Source organism: Phyllobates terribilis, unplaced genomic scaffold, assembly GCF_046119375.1.
Source record: "Phyllobates terribilis strain yellow unplaced genomic scaffold, ASM4611937v1 Scaffold_8__6_contigs__length_399053987, whole genome shotgun sequence".
In the NCBI taxonomy this organism is placed as follows: Eukaryota; Metazoa; Chordata; class Amphibia; order Anura; family Dendrobatidae; genus Phyllobates; species Phyllobates terribilis.
Genome location: NW_027362768.1, coordinates 88,295,582 through 88,318,752, shown reverse-complemented (window position 1 = coordinate 88,318,752; position 23,171 = coordinate 88,295,582). Strand labels below are relative to the sequence as shown.

General features: G+C 46.7%; 1 protein-coding gene across 1 annotated transcript in view; it reads right to left on the bottom strand.

Moving 5' to 3' along the window:
- LOC141156756 (flavin-containing monooxygenase 3-like) overlaps positions 1–23,171 on the bottom strand; it is a 92,595-nt gene that overhangs the window by 6,692 nt on the left and 62,732 nt on the right. Inside the window, exons 4-7 of the mRNA XM_073643115.1 lie at positions 22,021–22,183; positions 18,210–18,352; positions 16,921–17,120; positions 2,471–2,826 (exon numbers count right to left, since the gene is read on the bottom strand). Of these exons, the coding sequence (XP_073499216.1) occupies positions 2,471–2,826; positions 16,921–17,120; positions 18,210–18,352; positions 22,021–22,183 (862 nt within the window). The remainder of the gene's footprint in view (positions 1–2,470; positions 2,827–16,920; positions 17,121–18,209; positions 18,353–22,020; positions 22,184–23,171) is intronic.

Here is a 23,171-nt window from a genome sequence, read left to right as displayed (position 1 = left end):
AATAAAATAATAATAAAAAAACCCTACAAAGACGTATTTGGTATCGCCGCATTCAGAATCGCCCGATCTATCAATATAAAAAAATTATTAATCCGATCGGTAAACGGCGTAATGAGAAAAAAAAATTAGAAACGCCAGAATTACGTTTTTTGGTCGCCACAAAATTGCAATAAAATGCAATAACAGGCGATCAAAACATCGGATGTACCCCAAAATGGTATCAGTAAAAACGTCAGCCCGGCTCGCAAAAAATAAGCTCTCACTTGGCCCCAGATCCTAAAAAATGGAGACACTACAGGTCTTAGAAAATGGCGCTATTTTTTTTTTTTTTTTTTTAACCAAATTTTGGAATTTTTTTTCACCACTTAAATAAAAAAGAACCTATACATGTTTTGTGTCTACGAACTCATAATGACCTGGAGAATAAGAATGGCAGGTCAGTTTTAGCATTCAGTGAACGTGGTAAAAAAAAATAAATAAAAAACAACTGTGGTATTGCACTTTTTTTCAATTTCACCGCACTTGGAATTTTTTTCCTGTTTTTCCGTACACGATATGGTAAAACTAGTAATGGCGTTGAAAAGTACAACTCGTCCCACAAAAAATAAGCCCTCACATGGCCATATTGTCCAAAAAATAGAAACGCTATGGCTCTGGGAACAAGGGGAGCAAAAAACAAATGCAAAAACGAAAAATCCCAAGGTTGCGAAAGGGTTAATGGGTTTGGGCGATGGTCTAAACTGCATGGGGGTGTTGGTTAGCTGATGGTTGGGAGAAATGTCGACTGCATTGTTCTTCCGTCAGCCTTGTCATATCGAGCACAGGAGCACTCGGCAGAATAAGCTCTCCTGTGCATGGAAGAGCCAGCTTAGATGGCATCGTTCTGCCAACAGACATCAAATGTGTATGGCCGTTTAATCTGTGACATATACCGTATGTAAATAGGTATGAGATTATATTAACTTCTCTTTATGCACAGCTACTGCTTAGAAAAGTAGTTACATGAAGACATTGGAGTTAAAAGGGAACCTGTCAGTAGGAACAACCCTCCTAAGACGTCTATATGGGCATGCAGGTCATAGAAAGCTGAATAAAATGATTCCTTGATATTTGTGATCTGATGTCTTATTCAAGAGAAATCCACATATTTTTATTATATGTAAATGCCCTCTTCCAAATCATAGGGAGGATGTTGCCTGGAAGATAACTCCATCTCCAGAGATTATTTTAAATAGAAGGGGGAATTACCAGTGTGAGGCAAGTAACTAACACCGAAAATGAGAAATTAAAATTTTCTTCTTGCAAACATATTCTTTGCAGCTCTCTGAGCTCTGCTGTATTGTAACCCTGTCTGCCTGTGAGATGGAAGCTGAACCTGAGAGGAACCTGCAGATGAGTCAGTTATAATCACACACAGCTCTGCAGTGAGATCAGGAGAGCAGAGAGCGGCCATTACATATCACACCGGTAACTCCCCCTTCATGTAAAGTAATCTTTGGAGGCAGAGTTATCTTCCAGGCAGCGTCCTCCCCAGAGCCTGGAAGAGGTCATTTATATAAAGTGATAAAAGAGGATTTATGGACAACAAGGCATCTGATATGAGGCATACAGGGATCACTCTCCCCAGCAGTCTATAACCTATTTGTCCATATCAGTAGTTTAGAAAGGTCAAATGTAGTGACAGATTCCATATAAAGGGAATCTGTCACCAGGTTTTTGCAACACCATCTGAGAGCACCATCTGAGAGACTTGTCACTTATTGGGCTGCTTGATGTCATTTTGATAAAATCACACCTTCTATCTGTTGAAGATCTAGCAGTTATTTGAATGCTGAGCTCTGTATCACCCCACCCACACCACTGATTGGTAGCTTTCTGCCCATGTACAATGTACAAAAGTAGCTGTCAATTAGTGGTGGGTGCGGGGTTATACAGAGCTCATGAATATGGAGAACTACACGGCAGCAGATTTACTAGTCCTCTAATGATAAAATCATTGTTTTATTCACAGGAGATTATCAAAACTGCCCAGCAAGTGACACATCAATGGAATTAAGGTTTCTGTCTCTAGATTATGCTGCTTTCAAGTTACAGTAGGTGGCTAAAACCTGATGACAGATTCCCTTTAAGGAGATCTTATGATCTGCTGATTGCCAGGCTTTTCGAAGCTGGAGCAGCATCAATCAGCCTTTTTTGAATCTTCGGGAGATAGTTGTTGCCTTTGATACACTTGAAGCCACAATATAGCACTACATATTCTGAGTGCACCAGATCAGAAGCCACCCTTTTTGCCCTTACTATATTAGAGTAGTTCAGAGAAGGTGATCTCCCTCTGTAGTGACAATAATAGATCAGGAAATGTAATCAAATAAACAACATACAAAGTGTGACCATTATTTGCGGAAAAATATTGGATAAAAATACCCTTTTGTATTAATTTTCTTCTCATTAGAAGTTCCAACTTGCATACCTTTGAGAACTCTCACAGCCCATCGAGCCTGCACATCAGAAGTTGGTGGTATCCCTCCTAATGACTGTACCAATCCAATTACTGCCAATGTAGGCTTTTCTAGTTTAGGAGGGAAGACTCCCTTATAAAGCGAGACCTTGTTTTTATCGTTCTTGACAATGGAATCATCCATAAATGGATATGCATAGCTGTAACCAGTGGCGAATATAACAACATCCACATTCTCCATGATTGAACAATCTTCAAAGACTGCTGAGGTTTCAGTGAACTCTCTGATATTGGGTTTTACAGTGACCGTACCACAAGTAATGGCGGCTGTCAGGTCATCATTAAATACAGGCTCTTTCCTTAGAGACCTGGAAAAGGAATATGAAGAAGACATGTCACGGAAAGAAAATAAAAAAAATCTCTATTAGATTAGCCAAACACTAGGTTTTATGAATTTACTTTTCCAAAAAATTGAGAATATTAAAGGGAATCTCTCACCAGATTTTTTACTACCTTATATGAGAGCAGCAAGCTGTAGGGGCTGAAACCCTGATTCCAGTGAGGCGTCACTTGCTAGTCTGCTGCTGTCATTTTGATACCATCCCCATTTTGTCTGCTTCAGATCTAGCAGAGCTCAGAATACTGAGCTCTGTATAACCCCGCCCACACCACTTATTGGCAGCTTTCCCACTATACATTGGCAGAAAGCTTCTAATCAGTGGTGGGGACATGGTAGGACTAGGAGGAACGAGACACCTAGTCCTGTAGTGATACTCTTTTGCTGACAAACTGATCATATTGAAACAACAGCAATACACAATCTAGTAAGTTACATATCACTTGAATCAGGCTTTCAGCCCCTACATCAAGCTGTTCTCAGATTACATAGCAAAAACCTACTGACAAATTCCTTTAAGGGGATTTTAAGATTCTAGGCAATCCATATTTTATAGATGTAGATTCAACTCCAATCAATCCTGCTGATCAGGTGAATGATATTATTTTCCAGGCACAGCAACATATCTGGTTGTGTCAATGTCTGGTACTGCAGCCCTGTCCCATGCTGCAGTGTCAGGAAAAAGAACAGACAAAAGTGCAACATCCTGCCTGTTAACCAATGTAGGGGGATAATATACCCATATTACAGCCCTGGAAAATTCCTTCTTGGCTATGTGACGCGCCCAGGGGATGGGGACAACCCGGTACCCGGGCCTTTGCCTGGTTTGGGGATGTCACAGTGGTTGGCTCCCGGGCCCGTACTCTGGGGTCACTCTTGAAAAAGGGGATTGGAACTTGGATAGAAATAAAAATAAAGTAAATAGTTTGTGACGCCACCTGTGGTACCTGGTAAGGTTTACCAGCACTGTTGCAGACCTCCGGGGTGTGATGGGATGGCAGCTGGGATGTTTCTGCTCCCCACAGGCGGAGCTGGCCCCCAGGGCAGTGTGGAGTTTGATGGTGGGTGGTGATGCTGGGGCTTGTAGTGCAGGCGGGATGGCGCAGCAGGAGTAACTGACAGACAGGGGATTCGCTTCAATACCTTTACTGGTGCGGATGTCAGGTACGGTCCAGGGTACTCGGTAGGAAGGGTGCACTTCAGGACTTCGCCTCAGTGAGCGGGTATAAGGCCTCCTGGTCCGTTTCTCCCTCTCTCTAAATTCCTGGCCAGCCTGCAACTGGGCCTAGCTTATGTGTCGTGCTGTTCCTTCACCTGTCACTTGGTAGTAGGACCTTCCACTGGCAACCACTATCCCTGGGCGCCGGGGCCTTAGTGGTTCCTGGTCCTGTAATGGATCTAGCTTCAGGTCAGCCAGGGACTTGTAGTCTTCCTGGTATGCCGGTGATCCCTACTGGGTATAAAGCGACCCTGTAGGTGTGGACCCGGTGTCCGGTTTGTATACTCGGGGGTGAGACTAGGATGCTCCTCTGCCCCTTCCAACTCCTCTCCTCCTTGCCGTCAGCCACACTCAGGGCCCTCAGAACTCAGCAGCAGACGTGCTGCGTCTTCGCTGCTCTCAGCGTCAGCACGCTCTCAGACTCTGTCTGACTGACTGAACTTCCTGGCTCCACCCTCCATATATATATCCCTAACGGGATCCCTCTGGTGGTATGAGGTGGAAGGGTGGAGGTGTTTGTATGTAATGAGGGCCTCTTGTGGAGAAGTCCATCCATGCACCCTGGGTCCTGTGGTACCTGTGAACAGCAGGGTGCCACATTCCTCCCTAGTACAAATCAGTACTCTTGGACTGAAGCATTTTGTAAAATAGCAAAACCTACAAAAGACAAAAATATATCTCATACCCTACCATCATTATATATAAATGTAAAGCAAAGTTGCATAATAAATATAGGGTACTTAGTGAACTATTTTTGATCAAAAAAAGTATACAAGCCGTCCCACCAGCGGCAAGGTGACCCTAAATTGGGACGGTACCTATACTGCCTATATTAAAAACCTTACTGTATATCAAAGTTGAAGTAATGCATATAAAAGGGTAGACAAATAGGACCGGGTCCCAACTCCAGACCACCTAGGCCCGTGGTAAGCTACATATATACTAATCAGCTCAACAAAGGGGATGCCACACCCTTAAATTGCACAGAATGCAAACAAGACAAAAAACCAAGCAATGTGAACTGAGGTCTAAGATGGTAGACATGCAAGAAATAGGAGCATGTTCACACTAGCAAAAAGAAGCAAAACCTACAAAAGACAAAAATATATCTCATACCCTACCATCATTATATATAAATGTAAAGCAAAGTTGCATAATAAATATAGGGTACTTAGTGAACTATTTTTGATCAAAAAAGTATACAAGCCGTCCCACCAGCGGCAAGGTGACCCTAAATTGGGACGGTACCTATACTGCCTATATTAAAAACCTTACTGTATATCAAAGTTGAAGTAATGCATATAAAAGGGTAGACAAATAGGACCGGGTCCCAACTCCAGACCACCTAGGCCCGTGGTAAGCTACATATATACTAATCAGCTCAACAAAGGGGATGCCACACCCTTAAATTGCACAGAATGCAAACAAGACAAAAAACCAAGCAATGTGAACTGAGGTCTAAGATGGTAGACATGCAAGAAATAGGAGCATGTTCACACTAGCAAAAAGAAGCAAAACCTACAAAAGACAAAAATATATCTCATACCCTACCATCATTATATATAAATGTAAAGCAAAGTTGCATAATAAATATAGGGTACTTAGTGAACTATGTGTGGCATCCCCTTTGTTGAGCTGATTAGTATATATGTAGCTTACCACGGGCCTAGGTGGTCTGGAGTTGGGACCCGGTCCTATTTGTCTACCCTTTTATATGCATTACTTCAACTTTGATATACAGTAAGGTTTTTAATATAGGCAGTATAGGTACCGTCCCAATTTAGGGTCACCTTGCCGCTGGTGGGACGGCTTGTATACTTTTTTTGATCAAAAATAGTTCACTAAGTACCCTATATTTATTATGCAACTTTGCTTTACATTTATATATAATGATGGTAGGGTATGAGATATATTTTTGTCTTTTGTAGGTTTTGCTTCTTTTTGCTAGTGTGAACATGCTCCTATTTCTTGCACATTTTGTAAAATAGGTTAATAACAATAATTATTACAACAACAATAATAGAGTTACAGTATGTCCCGTAACCAGGTGTCCATTTCACCGATGAAAATGTAACAGAGTAACATGAGGGACCCGCCTGAAAACCCTCAACGTAGGCCCTGGGCGTGGCTACAGGGCATAAGTGATCCAGGTGCTGGCCAACATCTTCGGCCACGCCAAACGGGTTTTTGTTCTGTGGTAATTTAAGGGGGCACTTTGATAAGTGCAAACTATATACAAGAACAGTTTTTGGCTGCTCACAGTCCTAAGCCTACAAGTCTTTGTACCCTTACGGGTAACTACAGGCACACATTAATGTTCAGTTTACACAAAAAACAATAGGCAATACCCAACTGGGTAATTATTTACAATGTAGGCACATTGTGCTATTCCCTAAACCTGGCAGGGATTTGTCCTTGTGTGCTGCGTGTGGACCTTCGTAGCACTGGGGTGTTACTAGTGTCTGTGCATGCACTTTCTGTTAATCTAGCAGGTGTACGTGCTGGTAGATTATAAAACTGCCTTAATCTCTCTATGGGACTGGCAAGTACACTGTCCACTGGGCCTGCAGGCTCTGCTTCAACGGGTGATCCTCCTCTGACTGGGTACTCTTCCTGTGCCTGAGCAGGTTCTTTCTTCTAGGGCGCTCCCAGGTTCTTCTTGTGGTTGAAAGAGGTGTATTATGGGTATAATAACTGCTCCATCAAGTTGAGGCCAGTCCGCAGGGAAATCTCCTAGAACTGTGTGAAGCACATCTTCCTTGGGTTCTTCCGGTGCTATAGGAGGTACTTCTTCCTCCGTTGTCTTCAGTAGACCTGGGCACACTTTCAAATGGTCTCTTGAGACTGTTGCGGTTGTTTAACCTCCATCTTTACTGATCAGGCAGGTTTTACTGTTGTCAAATCTAGAATTCAACACTGTATAAGGCTCTCTTTCCCACTGGTCATCGAGCTTGTGACCTCTTCTTTTCCACTTTAGCACTATCTTTCCAGGTGCCAAGGGTTCTGCTGGTGCATGTTTATTGTACTGTTCTTCCTGTCTCTCCCTTACTCTGTTCAGACTGTCTTCAACACAGGCCTGTACTTTCCTGTACTGCTCTTGCCGATTTGTATCCCAGTCTTCAGTGAACATATCTGCTTCAGGTTCTACCACTCCGAGTTCCAGGTCCATGGGCAACTTTCCGGGTCTTGCTCTCATGAGGTACGCTGGGGTACAATTAGTAGAACTCACAGGTATGTGATTGTACAAATCTACCAGGTCAGGTAGTTTGTCTGGCCACTGGTTCCTTTCTTCCAAGGGTAAGGTTTTCAGCAGGTCTATGACGATGTTGACATTTTCTTACACAAACCATTGGTCTGAGGGTGATACGGTGTAGTCCGGATCTTCTTGCACCCATACAGATGACAGAATTCTTTAAACAGCTCGGCTTCAAGGGCAGGGCCTTGATCCGTCAGCACTTTGTCCGGGTATCCATGGGGCCTGCAGAAGTATGCTTTGAACGCTCTTGCTGCAGTTTCTGCTGTCAGGTCCTTGACAGGGGCTACCACCAGGAACCAGGAATAATGATCCACCATGGTCAGTGCATAGGAATAGCCTGACCTGTTGGGTGACAGCTTGACGTGATCCAGAGCGACTATCTCCAGGGGCTGGGTTGTTTTGATGGACTGCAAGGGTAATTTCTGGCTGCCGTAGTCTTTCCTTCTGAGGCTACAGGGCCCACAATTCCGGCACCACCTCTCTATGGAACTCCGCATTCCAACCCAATAGAACCGGTCCTTCAGCAGGGTTTCCAGCTTCTTCCAGCCAAAGTGACCTGCTTGATCGTGGTAGGCCTCCAACACCATCTGGATATCCGTCCTGGGTACAACAATCTGCCACACCATTTCATGAGTCTTGGGGTTGACATACCTCCTGCACAGCTTCTCTCTGTAGATGAACAGCCGGCTTCTCTCATTCCACAGGTGTTTAGTTTGTGGGGAGCACGCTTCTCCAGGTGAGAACCTTCTTGGGTTATCATTTTTTTGATGAGGCTGACAACCGGGTCACTGTCCTGGTTCTCCTTCCAGCTGTGATGAGGTAGAGGGTTCAGAGTCCTTCCATGACGTCTTCTGGTGCCGTGTTGCTCATGGACCACTCCGCTTTGGTGGAAAGCAGGTAATTCAACTTCCTCTAAATCATCCACTTCATACTCGGTGTCTGACTGGTGGGGCATCCTTGACAGGGCATCGGCATTGGTGTTCTTGTGACCAGCTCAATACTTGATGGTGAACTGATAATTCGACAGTCTGGCCACCCAACGCTGTTCCATGGCTCCCAACCTGGCTGTCTCCAGGTGTTTCAAAGGATTGTTGTCAGTAAAGGCTGTGAATTTCGTTGAGGCTAGGTAATGCTTGAACCTTTCAGTGATAGCACAGACCAAGGCCAGGAACTCCAACTTAAAGGAACTGTAGTTCTCCGGGTTCCTCTCGGTAGGGCGTAGCTTCCCGCTGGCATAAGCAATTACCTTCTGTCTTCCATTTTGCTTCTGGAACAACACAGCTCCCAGTCCCTCGTTGCTGGCGTCAGTGTACAGCAGGAAAGGCTGGCTGTAGTCAGGGTAAAGCCAGGATTTCTTCACCAGTAAGGATTTCCTTCATTACTGCAAATGATTCAGCCTGTTCTTTGCCCCACTGGAATGGGGACTCTTTCCTCCTTTGGACTGTCCTACCAGAAGGTCTTGTAGAGGTGCTACCTTTTTGGTATAGTCCTTTATGAACCTCCTGTAGTACCCGACCAGTCCCAGGAATTGCCATACTTCTTTGATGCTTCTCGGCTCAGGCTACTTCTGGATGGCAGTGACCTTCTCCGGGTCTGGTGCTACTTCCTCCGAGCTGACTACGTGCCCCAGGTACTAAACCTTCTGTTTGAGCAAGTGGCATTTAGAAGGCTTTAGTTTCATCCCATACCGGGACAATGCTTCAAATACCTCCGCTAGGTGCTTCAGATGGTCCTCATACGTCCTCGAGTACACGATAACGTCATCCAGGTACAGCAGCACTGTCTCGAAGTTCCGATGTCCCAAGCAACACTCCATCAGCCTCTGGAACGTTCCGGGTGCATTGCAGAGTCCAAACGGCATACTGTTGAACTTGCACAGTCCCATCGGGGTGGTGAAGATAGCCTTCTCCCGGTCTTCCTCAGCAACAGACTTGCCAGTACCCGCTAGTGAGATCCAGTGTAGAGAAGCAATTGGCAGATTTTAGTGCAGCCAGGGATTCCTCTATACGGGGCAAAGGGTATGCATCTTTATGTGTTATTTGATTAATTTGTTTATAATCTACACACATCCTCATGCTACCATCCTTTTTCCTGACCAGAACCAGGGGAGCTGTCCAGGGGCTACAGCTATCCCTTATTACCCCTGCCTTTTTCATGTCATGCAACATTTCCTTGGCTTTTTGGTAATGTGCTGGTTGTATGGGTCGGTAACGCTCCTTAATGGGTGGATGGTTACTGGTGGGTATGTGATGTTGTACCCCTTTAACCCTTCCAAAATCAAGTGGGTGTTTACTAAACACTTGTTCATATTCCTGAACCACTCTGTAGACACCGTGTTTTTGATGGACTGGAGTGGCGTCAGTTCCAACATGGAGCTGTTGACACCAATCCTCCAGCTGAGCTTCGGAGTCATTGTCCTCCACTGTATCTGGTGGGGTCAAGGATTCCACTGTGTGTATGGCATCATTATCCACAGTATAAATCTGGCAACAGTGGCATTGCTTGGCAATTTAACTTCCTGCTCCCCACAATTTAGGAGACGTATGGGTACCCTCCCATTGCGTACATCAACTACCCCTCTAGCAGTTAAGACTGTAGGTCTGTGCTCTGAGCTAATGGGCTCCACTACCGCCTGGTAGTTCTGCCCCTTGAGACCTATTGCTGCCCTACACCAAATCAGCATCTCACTCATTGGGGGAATCACAATGGGTATCGAGTCTGTCACCGGTACATTACCAATCTCACCACCTGTTAGTGTGGCGCCCCTGAGGGTTCAGTCGCCACAGAGGTACTGCACCTCACTCAGAGGTGTGGCGCCTCCCTTCACTCAGGTAAGGAGGGAGTGCTGCACAGAACCCCAAACACCTGCATCCAACACTACACTGCTCCAGGCCGGCTGGAGGGGCAACATGCAGAGCGCAGCTGCTGAGCCCTGACCCTGGCTGGAGTGGGGGGAACCAAAGGTATGGGCAACCAGTAGTGGGTGTGGGTGGAGGAAGTAGTTTAGGGGAGCACTCACACAGTAAAGATATAAAAAGAAGCCACCTTAGAATAGTTAAGTTCAGTCAGTAAGAGGAGAGAGTGAAGACAGTCAGGGAGCAGAGTCTCAGTCAGAGCTCTGCTCCCCAAGCAGGGCATGGTCTCAGATGCCCAGGAGGGGAGCAGGGAGTGAGCTCCGTTCTGCAGAAGGGATCCTAGGGGGTACGGTGAGTGCAGGCGGAACCTGTACACCCCGACCTGCCAAGAGTCAGGAGGATCTAGGCCGCAAGAAGGGGACTGGCCCCTGGCCCAGTCGTGCAGCTTCAAGTCTCGGCTGGAAAAACCGGAGGCTTCTGGCTTCTATAGCCACAAGCCAAACCCTCACTTCAATCCAAGTAAGGTCAAGCAGGTCTGTGCAACTCCGACGGTCAGGGGGGACCTCGCAGCACCCAAACAGGATTCACAGTGGGAAGCGAAGGTCAGGAGGGAGTAAGACAAAGCATGAAGTCGGTCTAGAGAGGTACATAAAGTGGGGTTCTGCCAGGTACACCCGAGCCGCCTGAGGAAGGACTGAACCCCTGCCCGGTGAACGCAGTGCGACGCGGGAGGCTTGCACCAGTACAGTGCACCTGTGGACTGGCTAAGAACTGTGAGTAAATCTTGGATGACAGCACCGAGCTGCCTCCGTTCCTTTCTTTCGCCGGCGCCATTTCCCTCCCTGCACTACAAGGCCCAGTGCACCTCCATTCATCTACACTGCCCTGAGGCCTGCTCCACCTGTGGGGAGCTGTTCCATCTCAAGCTGCCCTAACACCTGCCTCAGAGGACTGTCGCAACGCTGGTGATCCTCGCCGGACACCACAGGTGGCGTCAAGAATAATCCCAAAAACCCCATATGAAAGAAGTTTCCCCTTTTCACTGACCGCCTTGGGTCACGGACCGGGCCAGCCACCGTGATATCCCAAGGCAACCAGAGGCCCGGCTGCCGAGTACCCCACGCCCTGGGGGCGCGTCATTAGCTGTTGCTGGTACAGGAGGGCTCGAATCTCTCTGGAGCACCTTCCTCTGCCCTGGTTTGGCAGTGTCAGCAATCTGTTGGAGTAAAAACAACACTTCTCCCAAACAGTTACCAACAATATTTGTACCAAGTATCATATACGGATTGGTATCACCAGGGTTAGATTCTATAACAATTAGTCCTTGGTCCTTTAGTTTCACTCTCCCCACCTTCACTGTCATGTCCTTAACCCCTACTAGGTTAAGAGGAAGGCCATTAGAGGCATACACAGAGAGGTTCGGGGCTGGCGGGTGGAGTTCATCTATGGACCAGTACCTTTTGTAGAGGACATCAGGTATGATGGTTACCTGTGAGCCGGTGTCCAGTAACGCAGGTGTTGCTATGCCGTCCAGCACGATGGACAGGAAAGGCCTTCCTCCTACTAACCGGTGGTACCAGCTTGATGGGCCTGGTTGATTTACTCCTGGGTGTCGGCCCTCGGCCCCAGGGTTTGCCCGTTTAAAGAACAGTTCCGCGCGGTGTGGCCTGCCTTGTGGCAGCGGTAGCAGATGAAGTCTCCTGGAGGGCGACGTTGGTCGTTTGTCCTCCCACGGGGTGGCGTTGTCCTCCTACGGGGGGTGGTGTTGTCATCCTACAGGGGGGTGTCGTCTACCTTCTTCTCCTCATCCAGGGGACATCCTCAGGGATGTAGGATCCTTCCTTCTGGCTCGGGCTCCGCCTGTAGCTGCAGGGTGCTCAGGACAGTGGCCAGGGTTTTACTCAGCTGACACACTTCAGAGCGCAGGTTGTCCAGCTCGCTAGGGGGCACTGTTTGCATCTTTGTTTCAGCCGTCAATGAAGGAGCAGCGGGTGCTGTGGCTACTGGGGTGGCCCAACCCAGGTAATGTGGGATAGCAGTCCCTGATGTTTCCAGGGGCTGAAGGCCCTTAATAGCCATGTCCTTCAGGGTGTCAAAAGGTGGCATTTGGATGATCTAAGGCCCACCACCGTACGGTTCTGCTCTCCTCCTGGGACCTCAACCCCCAGATGAATTGTTCTGTCAGAATTTTATTCTCATCTTCTATGCTGGCTGAACTAAAACGTTTCAGAGCCCGCAGGGCCTCCTGTAGACGCCAGGCATAGTCCCGGATACAGTCCTCAGGTCTCTGGGTACAGTGGTAGAACCTCATCCGAAGATCTGTCTCAGTGCGGTTTTCAAAGACAGTTTGCAGTCTCTTAAAGATGATGGATACTGATTCCTGGTCTGCGGCTGGCCAGGTTTCAACTTCCCGCTCTGTGGCACCAGTCAATTGTCCCAGCACAACAGCGGCTCTCTGCTTACCAGTCATTGAATACATGTCCAATACACCGCATATCTTTCTCTTGAATCCAGACAGGGTGTCTGGTTTGCCATCATACTGGGGAAGCCATTTTGCTCCAGGGTATTAACGGAGTCACGACCCCTGCTGGTGGGGCGGCCGCTCCGGCCTGAGCAGCGCAAGTTGAGCATCAGGAGCGTTATCCAGTGCCTCGCTGGTCGTCGGCCATGGTTGCGCCCCCCCTAGTGAACCGTAGCCTACCTCCTGTTTCTTTAATCGGGTAGGCCGCAGGTCCGCAGACGACTGTCTCCTTCCAGGACCTAAGGCTTCCTGGTGCTGCGTCAGAGCACGAGGCGGGGCTTGAGCTTTGTGCACTTTCAGCAGTCACGCCTTTCCAATACCCACGGTTACGCCCCTCTTCTACCCGCGCAGCGACTCAAAAATGGCGGACAATGGTGGGAAACAGCGGCAATTGGCGGGAAAACTTCACCATGGTATGCGACACAGCTCTTTAAGGCGCACAGTACCCGGTGGCAACGGGCACGCAATCCTGATCGTGATGCCAGGAAGAGTTGACGCGCCCAGGGGATGGGGACAACCCGGTACCCAGGCCTTTGTCTGGTTTGGGGATGTCGCGGTGCTCGGTTCCTGGGCCCGTACCCTGTGGTCACTCTTGAAAAAGGGGATTGGAGCTTGGATAGAAATAAAAATAAAGTAAATAGTTCATGACGCCACCTGTGGTACCTGGTAAGGATTAGCAGAGCTGCTGCACACCTCCGGGGGGTGATGGGATGGCAGCTGGGATGTTTCTGCTCCCCAGGGCAGAGCGGGCCCCCAGGGCAGTGTGGAGTTTGATGGTGGGTGGTGATGCTGAGGCTTGTAGTGCAGGCAGGATGGCGCAGCAGGAGTAACTGACAGACAGGGGATTCGCTTCAATACCTTTACTGGTGCGGATGTCAGGTACGGTCCAGGGTACTCGGTAGGAAGGGTTCACTTCAGGACTTCTCCCCAGTGAGCGGGTATAAGGCCTCCTGGTCCGTTTCTCCCTCTCTCTAAGCTCCTGGCCAGCCTGTAACTGGGCCTAGCTTATGTTCGTGCTGTTTCTTCTCCTGTCGCTTGGTAGTAGGACCTTCCGCTGGCAACCACTATCCCTGGGCGCCGGGACCTTCGTGGTTCCTGGTCCTGTAATGGGTCTAGCTTCAGGTCGGCCAGGGACTTGTAGTCTTCCTGGTATGCCGGTGATCCCTACTGGGTATAAAGCGACCCTGTAGGCGCGGACCCGGTGTCCGGTTTGTATACTTGGGAGTGAGCCTAGGATGCTCCTCTGCCCCTTCCAACTCCTCTCTCCTCTCCTCCTTGTCGTCGGCCACACTCGGGGCCCTCAGAACTCAGCAGCAGACGTGCTGCGTCTTCGCTGCTCTCAGCGTCAGCACGCTCTCAGACTCTCTGACTCTGTCTGACTGACTGAACTTCCTGGCTCCACCCTCCATATATATATCCCTAACGGGCTCCCTCTGGTGGTATGAGGTGGAAGGGTGGAGGTGTTTGTATGTAATGAGGGCCTCTTGTGGAGAAGTCCATCCATGCACTCTGGGTCCTGTCGTACCTGTGAACAGCAGGGTGCCACATATGTGCAATGTCAAAACGATTTCCTGTCCACATGTTCTGTCTAATGTCAATTATTTTAACCACTTCAGGATGTGGAGACCCTGAAGTGGCTAAATGAAGCAACACGCTCATATTTTGGGCAGCTTCTGCTCGGAAGCCGCCTGTTTACTATATTTAAACGTACAGAATAAAAGATGCCACTAGTGACGCTGCCACAAGAACTAAGGCAAAACTTCTTCAGGAAAACGATCACCAACAATTTCCTGATGTGGCTTCAATTGGAAAAACTCGGTGGCTGTGCCATTGTATGACAGAAACAATTTAAATGTAGCCTTAAAATTTTCCTGGTTTCTGAAAACCCATGTCCCTCAGCTGCAGTTCAGATAGTGTGGAGCCCCTGAGGGTTCAGTCGCCACAGAGGTACTGCACCTCACCCCGAGGTGTGGTGTCTCCCTTCTCTCAGGTAAGGTGGGAGGCTGCACGGAACCCCAAACACCTGCATCCAACACTACACTGCTCCAGGCTAGCTGGAGGGGCAACATGCAGAGCGCAGCTGCTGAGCCCTGTCCCTGGCTGGAGTGGGGGGAACCAAATGTAGGGGGAATCAGTAGTGGGTGTGGGTGGAGGAAGTAGTTAGAGGAAGCACCATCATAGTTGATATAAATAGGGAAGCCATCTTAGTGTGGCAGATCAGACAGAAGGGACAGTTCAGAGGAACAGTCTGGGAGCAGAGTCTCTGTAGGAGCTCTGCTCCACTACAAGGGCCTAGGACTGAGGCCCAGGAGGGGAGCAGGGAGTAAGCTCCGTTCTGTAGAAGGGATCCTAGGGGGTACGGCGAGTGCGGGCGGCACCCGTATGCCCCGAACCTGCCAAGTGTCAGGAGGATTTAGGCCGCAAGAAGGGGACCAGCCCCTGGCCCAGTCGTGCAACTTCAAGCCTTGGCTTGAAAAACCGTAGGCTTCTGGCTTCTATAGCCACAAGCCAAACCCTCACTTCAATCCAAGTAAGGTCAAGCAGGTCTGTGCAACTCCGACGGACAGGGGGGACCTCAGAGCACCCAAATAGGATTCACAGTGAGAAGCGCAGGGCAGGAGGGAGTAAAGACCCAGCATGAAGTCGGTCTAGGAAGGTACATATGAAAGTGGGGTTCTGCCAGGTACACCCGAGCTGACTGAGGAAGGACTGAACCCCTGCCCGGTGAACGCAGTGCGACGCGGGAGGCTTACACCGGTACAGTGCACCTGTGGACTGTAAGAACTGTGAGTAAATCTTGGATGACTGCACTGAACTGCCTCCGCTCCTTTATTTCGCCGGTGCCATCTCCCTCCCTGCACTACAACGCCCAGAGCACCTCCTCCATTCATCCACGCTGCCCTGAGGCCCGCTCCACCTGTGGGGAGCCATTCCATCACAAGCTGCCCTACCATCTGCCTCAGAGGACTGCTGCAGCGCTGGTGATCCTCACCAGACACCACAGGTGGCGTCACGACAAATCCCCTACAAATAATTCCCCCCTTTTAAGTGACCGCCCTGGGCCACGGACCGGGCCAGCCACCGTGATATCCCCCGGCAACCAGAGGCCCGGCTGCCGAGTACCCCACGCCCTGGGGGCAAGTCAATAGAGCACAGGTTTTAGTTTTTTTTTTTTTTTTTTTTTTAAACAAACATCAGCCAGAGGTTTCTGCATCCAACATGTCCAATGATCATTTCCCAAAATATCTGCCATCATTGGACAATCAGAAGTACACTGTACACATTCAGTTCTAAAGGACAGAAAATTGGAATATAGTCAAAAACATCAACATCACATAGCAAGGGCTCACCCACACGATCGATGATTCTCTCATTCGAGAGAATCGGATAAATTATGTAAATTACACTCAGATCAGAACTGAGTTTTGATCAGAGTGTGTTTACTGTGATCAGATTCTCTTACATGAGAGAATTGTATCACAGGCGTGGAGAAGACCGAGAACATAAAGGGGTATTCCCATCTCCAAGATTCTATCCCAATATGTAGTAGGTGTAATAATATTACGTATTATTAATTATCATCATCATCATCATCAAATACCTACAATTAGAAATGTAGTGTAGTTCTTCTGATTAGCTATGTCACTTACCCCATGTGCAGGTCATTACAGTAGCTTAGGTGTCCATGGTCATGACCTCTAAGAGCTATCTAACTAACTGTCATTATGTGAGTGGTCATCATCATGGATATCTGAGCTACTGCAATGTCCTACATTAAGTAAGCTACATAGTGAATCAGAAGAACTATACTAAATTTGTAATTGGAGATATTTTCTAATATTACACCTACAGCATATTGGGGTAGGATTTTGGAGTTGGGAATACCCCTTTAATTTCTCTCTTTTTTCCATTGTCTGTGTCTGCATAAATCGGACTGCACTCAGATGACATCAGAGTGCAGTCTGAAGTTTTCCATGTACCCACAGACTAGTATGAGTGCATATCATCCGATTTGAGGAGCCACTCGCAGCATGCTGCGATTCTTTTCTCATGCTGAAACTGCATGACAAAAAAAACCCACAGATCTTCATTGCCTCATAGTATAACATTGGTCATAGTGCTATCCAATAAAGCATCGGATAGTACTAGTCTCAGTTATATACTTGTGTGAGTGAGCCCTAAGTTTATGTTCAGAAGCAAAAACTTTTACATACTTGTTCACAGGCACCAAGCCATAGTGGCTATGATTAAATCTTTTTTCCATCATACTTTCATAAAACCAATCAGAAACTAGTCTTGGCAGAATCCAGTTTAGGAAAGACTGATAGCGGGTGAGATAAACCATGTCCCAAGGATAACCATTATCCCACACACGACTCATTATCCAAGAGCCACTTCTAGTGCTTAGCACAACCTGAAAAAAAAAATGGTAATATAAGTAATAGGTTACCAATGTCTTACCAGCTCCAAGGCAGGGAGGGTTATGAAGTGAAGGAATAACGGGTACTTATCCCCTGAATCCCTCTGCCTTTCTGGAGAGGATATCCTGTCCATCAATCCATCTCACCACTGCAGTCAATCACTGGCCTCAATTGTGGTATTTTCACATGCAGCCAACACTAGCCTCAGCAATCACATGCTGTATCAGTCAGATGACTAGTAGAAAGAGCATCACTATTTCCATGTGATAAAGATATCTATCTATATATCTCTATCTATAAAAAAGTGATAACATCATATTCCTCAGTCAGTTTTTCCGTAGTAAACATGGTAAAAAAAAAAAAAAAAAAAAAAACACAAAAAGCACGTTTTTTGTAATTTCGACACACTGGAAAGTTTTTTTCCCACTTTCCAGTGCATCACATGATGAAATTAATGATGTGATTCAAAAAGTACAACTAATCCCACAATAAACAAAGGCTATGGGGATGGAAAAATTAAAAAAAAAGTTATGGGTCTTGGAAGAAGAGGAGGAAAAAACTAAAAACAAAGAAATGGAAATTGGCCGTGGTGTGAAGGGGTTAAATAAAGCTGCTTTGCTTTTTTTTTGAGACGTCCTGGTATTTGGCTTTGAGAAAACTTTATTAATACAGTCATCATGTGCTGATTACACTCATTTTTAAATGCATTTCCAAGGAGTGTTTGCTAAAAACATGTGCATTTTTACCTGTGGATTTTCCGCATCGAATGCAATTCTTTAGGGAAAATACAATGCAGGTCAGTTTACATTAGGGAAAAGAAAAGCTAAATGGGTATGAGATTTCTATAAATCCCATACACTTTGCTGGAAGTAGAAGACGCTGCTTTTTTTGTTCAGCGAAAATACTCAGCATCAAAAACTTACCAAAAACTCATTGTGGGAAGTTAACTTCAGTAGGCAGAAAAAATATATAATAACGGAAATCTGATTTCAGTAATCATTTATGTTTACTTCTTACATCAATAATGCAAAGGAATTGGTTATCAATGGCGATCAATCAGAATTTGTTTAGGACTTGCTTACCTGTTTAGCTGTCCTTCCAAGCTCTACAGCAATGTCTGCCCCGGAATTACCCAAGCCAACAATAAGCACATTTTTGCCGACATAATGTGAAGGATGCTTGTAATCTCTGTTATGCATGTATTGGCCTTTAAACTTCTCAATACCTAAATATACCAAAAAAAAAAAAGGTCATTATAATGTAAGATGGTGAGCAGTGCTCAAGAAGATGCAGTGGCAGGAGGGAGTTGAATTTAATTTAAGTGTTTAATTGTTATATGTTTTTATACATAAATCTGCATTTTATCCTTATGGCCAGTTTGTGTCGTGGTTTTCTGGAAGTTTAACCTCAAGGCTGTCCCCAGGGAATGGCTGTTCAATAGGGGAACCAGTGGAAGGCTATAGAGAGATACAGTTAGCAGTATTTGGGGTAAGATACAGGTAAATGGTTTGGGAATAGCCCACATATTGAGAGGGGGTAGAGTAAACAAAAAGGAAAAGCACTTCCTGATGGTTAGTGTTATAGTCTGAAGTGCAAGGTTCAAGTTCAAGTACAAGCTGCAATGGGCCCTAATAGTACCAAGCTTTCAAAACAGCAGAAGGGCACACTGTAAGTCTAGTGTAGATCCCTGGATGGTCTGGGGCCTAAGGCCCAAAAGAGGCATTGGAGTGCATGCCTAATTCTCTCCTAAGTGGAAGAGGGGGGTCAGGGAAGAGCAAGAGAAAATGGTGGCGGGCCTCAGGAAAGATGGGTTGCCAGACGGGGAGTCCCTGATGCCAACAGAAGCTGTGGAGGTGGGGGACAGTTTGGGCAGACCAGAGGCAAGACCTTGAAATGTACTGTTTTATGGGAGCATAACCGGAGAGGGCCCTGCTCCATACTGTATGCCACAGCACACAATGAAAAAATATCCTTTTAGAAGAGGGGTTTCAGGGTGAAGAGAAGTCAGAACAGGCCCACAGCACCGGCTCTGAGCCCCCCTTCAATAATACTAGACATATAGAGAAAATCTGTAATTAACTCGTGACTTTCATATATTCATGCATAATACAGTTGTAAAGCTATTGATAATAACTGCCAGAAGTATCATTTATTTTGAAATGAGGGCTCATTGGAAGGAAATTATATACATGGAGGGTGACAAAAGAAACTACTGTACATGATTTCCCCATCCACTTAGCCATGCTTTTCTGATGAGGGAGAAACAAATGATTTACACTTCCTGACTGCCCAGAGGTCATTCTTCCTTAAACTAGGAAGGAAAAGTCATAAAAACATGCTTCAAAGAGCATAGTGCTGTTGTTTCTCATATCATTAAGTATATAAATAGTCTAAAAGGTGAATTAAGGCGACCCTAACCATTAGACAGAAATTGGCTGATTCTATGGAAGAAATCAAGCACGCTCAGGCAGATCTGAACTGCCTGAAGGAGGGCATGGTGGTACACGGTGCTAATTTGTTATGCTAAAGAAAGGTTGAAGTTTTCCAATATTGCAATGCACAGGATTCCTTCTGGATTCGGACTGGTGACCACACACACTGTCACACACCCATGAAAAGTTGTAAATGCAACGAGCTTATGTAGCACCCTGAGGATTCGGCTGCTACAGGGGTATTGCACCTCGACCCAGAGGTGTGGTATTCCACTCCCGGGTAAGGATGGAGTGTGGAACTGAGCTCAGTAGGCTGCATGCACTACATACATCCCATTTCCGGGGGACAGATCAATGGTACTCCCACTAGAGAAATGTGCAGGTACGACAGTGTCTGTCCCTGGCTGGAGTGGGAGGGGGTTGGAACATCCCAGTAGTGTAGGGGCAGATAGGGGGAGCAGTCTGGGTAATGCTAGGAGCTCATTGGGTGCTGGTCACCTGAGCTCACACATAGAGGGAGTATATAAGGTGGGAACCATCTTAGATCAGGGTCAGTCAGTCTGTCAGTCTGTCAGAGTTGAGTCAGAGGAAGAGAGCAGAGGAGAAGAGCAGCTCCAAGGCCCAAAGAGAGAGAGGAGAAAGAAGGACCCAGAGGGGGAGAAGAGAGAACTCCAAGAACCCAAGATTAGATCAGAGGGTGAAGAGTTGGCACAAGGGTACCGGATCCCAAGCTGGTGGAGGGCACTAATCCTTAGCCAGAGACCAGAGGTCGTGGGCAGGATCTGCCACGACCACCCACTAAATCCACCCGGAAGGCAAACCAAGAATAGGGTCAGGGAACCCAGAGACAAGGGTTTACCAACAAGAGGCCCGAGGGAGCCGGACTTAGGTGGATCCCTGGTGGGGAAGGCCAGAGAGAAGGAACGTCAGAAAGGGAGCTCAGGATCACGCTCCAGAATTACTTGGGAGTTGGCCGAGTCCAGGACCTGGTGGACGCAGCACGGCTCGGGCGGTCACTCAAGGCCGGAGTGACCAGCATAACAGCAGTAAGTAAAGACCCTGAACTGCACAGCCCGACTCTGAATCTCATTACCATCCTCACTGCACCTCCACAACCACCATCCTCTACACCTGACCCCCTGAGGCTATACCCCTCCCCTTGGGGGTTATACTACCTGAGCTGCACACACATCACCAGCCTCAGCGGACCCTGCTGCAGCGGCGGCCGTAGTGACCGCAATTCAACGGGTGGCGTAGTCGACACAAAAGAACATCCAGTAACATCTGTAGGACTGCCACACACTGAGCTTGACACCCTGGGCACGGACCGGGTCACCGCCACTCGGAGACTACAACCCCCATCTGATCCGGCTCCGGGTATCCCCCAAACAACACTGGCCCAGGGGGCGCGTCACTTACAATTTCTGATTTCCATCGAAGCTGGTTGATGATCAATCATTAAACTATATAATGCTTAAGGAAGGGGAGTTCATCCTAATACAAAGTAATATCAAGCCCCATTCCACAAGTTTTAGAAGCCTTTTCACTGTTTTTCTCAGACAAATGTGAATTTTGGGTCCAATCTGTGGCCGCTGATTGGTTGCAGCGTTCATGTGATGTCCCTGCTGAATGTTGATCCCAGTAAACTGGTGGAAGATGAAGCACTGAGTGGAGAGGAGCAGTGCCAGTCCAGGGTTGAATATCAATTTTATTGTATTTATCCCCCTCTGGGCACATTAATAAGGAATTGTCCAATAAATGGTAAACAAAGGAAGAAGAGAGGGGTCAAGGTTCATTAGTATGTTTTTTCTATGCTTTAATCAACTGTTTATTTGGTTTATTTCAGTAAAAAAATATATCCTTCATGATAGAATAACTAGTATTAAAGAGGCTGGCCAAGACTTAACAATTGATGACTTATTTATGTAATAGGTCATTAAAATGAGATCGGTGGAGGTCATCCCCAACTATCAGCTGACATCTGCTCTGGCAGCAACCTATATACAGAGCAGAACATCGAAGCCCCGTAGTGGGCACTAGTATTGCTGTGTTCCACCTCGTACATTATATCCTGGTGGAGCAGATTTCAGCTGCTGGATTAGGGGGCTGGGTGTCAAACCCCAACTGATGTCATATTAACAACCTATTTATTTATTTATTTTACTCACCACTGTCCCCATTGAGGCTCACAATCTACATTCCCTATCAGTATGTCTTTGGAGTGTGGGAGGAAACCAGAGAACCCAGAGGAAAGCCACGCAAACACGGGGAGAACATACAAACTCCTTGCAGATGTTGTCCTTGGTGGGATTTGAACCCAGGACCCCAGCGCTGCAAGGCTGCAGTGCTAACCACTGAGCCACCGTGCATCCTATCCTACGGATATCCAAGACAACCCTTTTAATGTTTTAATGCAAGTACACAGTCTTCATTATAGTATTTATAGTGAAATAAGGCTTACCACAGAAGGTTTGAAGTGGAAGATTTGGATAAACATGATGACCAGTGCAAATGAGTACAGCATCAAAGATGGTTGACTTCTGTTTTCCTTCATGTTCTGTTATAACATCCCATTGTCCTGTTGTAGCAAAGTCTGGTCTTTTCTGTATTTGGATCACTGCTGTCTAACAGGAAAATTGGTATTACTACTCTTTAAAGTTAAGCTTCTATTTCAGAAAGCAATTTGACTACACATTAGGACTGTTTCACACATCTGTTCTCACAGCATAGACATATACGTAAGAAGTAGTCCACTCAGGAATACCTGGCCATTGGGCTGGTTTTTCCAGTATGAGAATGTTCCAGGTTTCATAGATGTATAAAACAAGCTTTACCAAGAAGATTTGTGATGTAAAAAAGAATACTAAAAATCGAGGATGCTCAATAAAGTAAATTGTTCAACAGTAAAATTCTCTCTTTAGCGTCTCCTAAAATTTCCCCTCTCCAGGTATTCATGGCAATTTCGCAATCTACCCCATAATAAAATGATGAACCCAAATCTGTTATACCAAATGTAGAAATTCCTACTCTGATAACAAAGTGTCTTAAATAGTATGTTTCCAAAGGAATAATTTACATATTACTAAAATAGTTCACCCCTCACCGCATTGTAAGATGAGCTGTAAGGGAGTGGAAGAAAATATTGACAACACGCCCCCCCCGAAGATCTTTTAGTAATATAATGCATTGACCTGTGCAGAAGCAATTAGTTAGCCTGCAGACAGCCCATCTTGGGAGGAGTCAGGCTGAGTTCACACGATGCGTTTTTAATGCGTTTCCGCAGCGTTTTTGCAGTTGCGTAAACGCCGCGGAAATGCATTAAAAACGCATGGTAGAAGGGCAGCAATGTTCCCCAATTGAAATCCGCATGTGCTGTGCCCATGATACGGATTTTTCCACAGCGTAAACGCTGCACTCAAAAATCTGCAGCATGTCAATTAATTTTGCGTAAACGCGGTGTTTTCGCCGCCATTGACTTGCATTAGGACGTGCCAATTCCGCAAGACTGCATCTGTACTTGCGTAATTGGTGCGTTCTAATGTGCGGATGGTACCCGGGTGTGGAGGAGAGGAGAGTCTCATCCACACCCAGGTACCATTAAAAAAGCTGTAA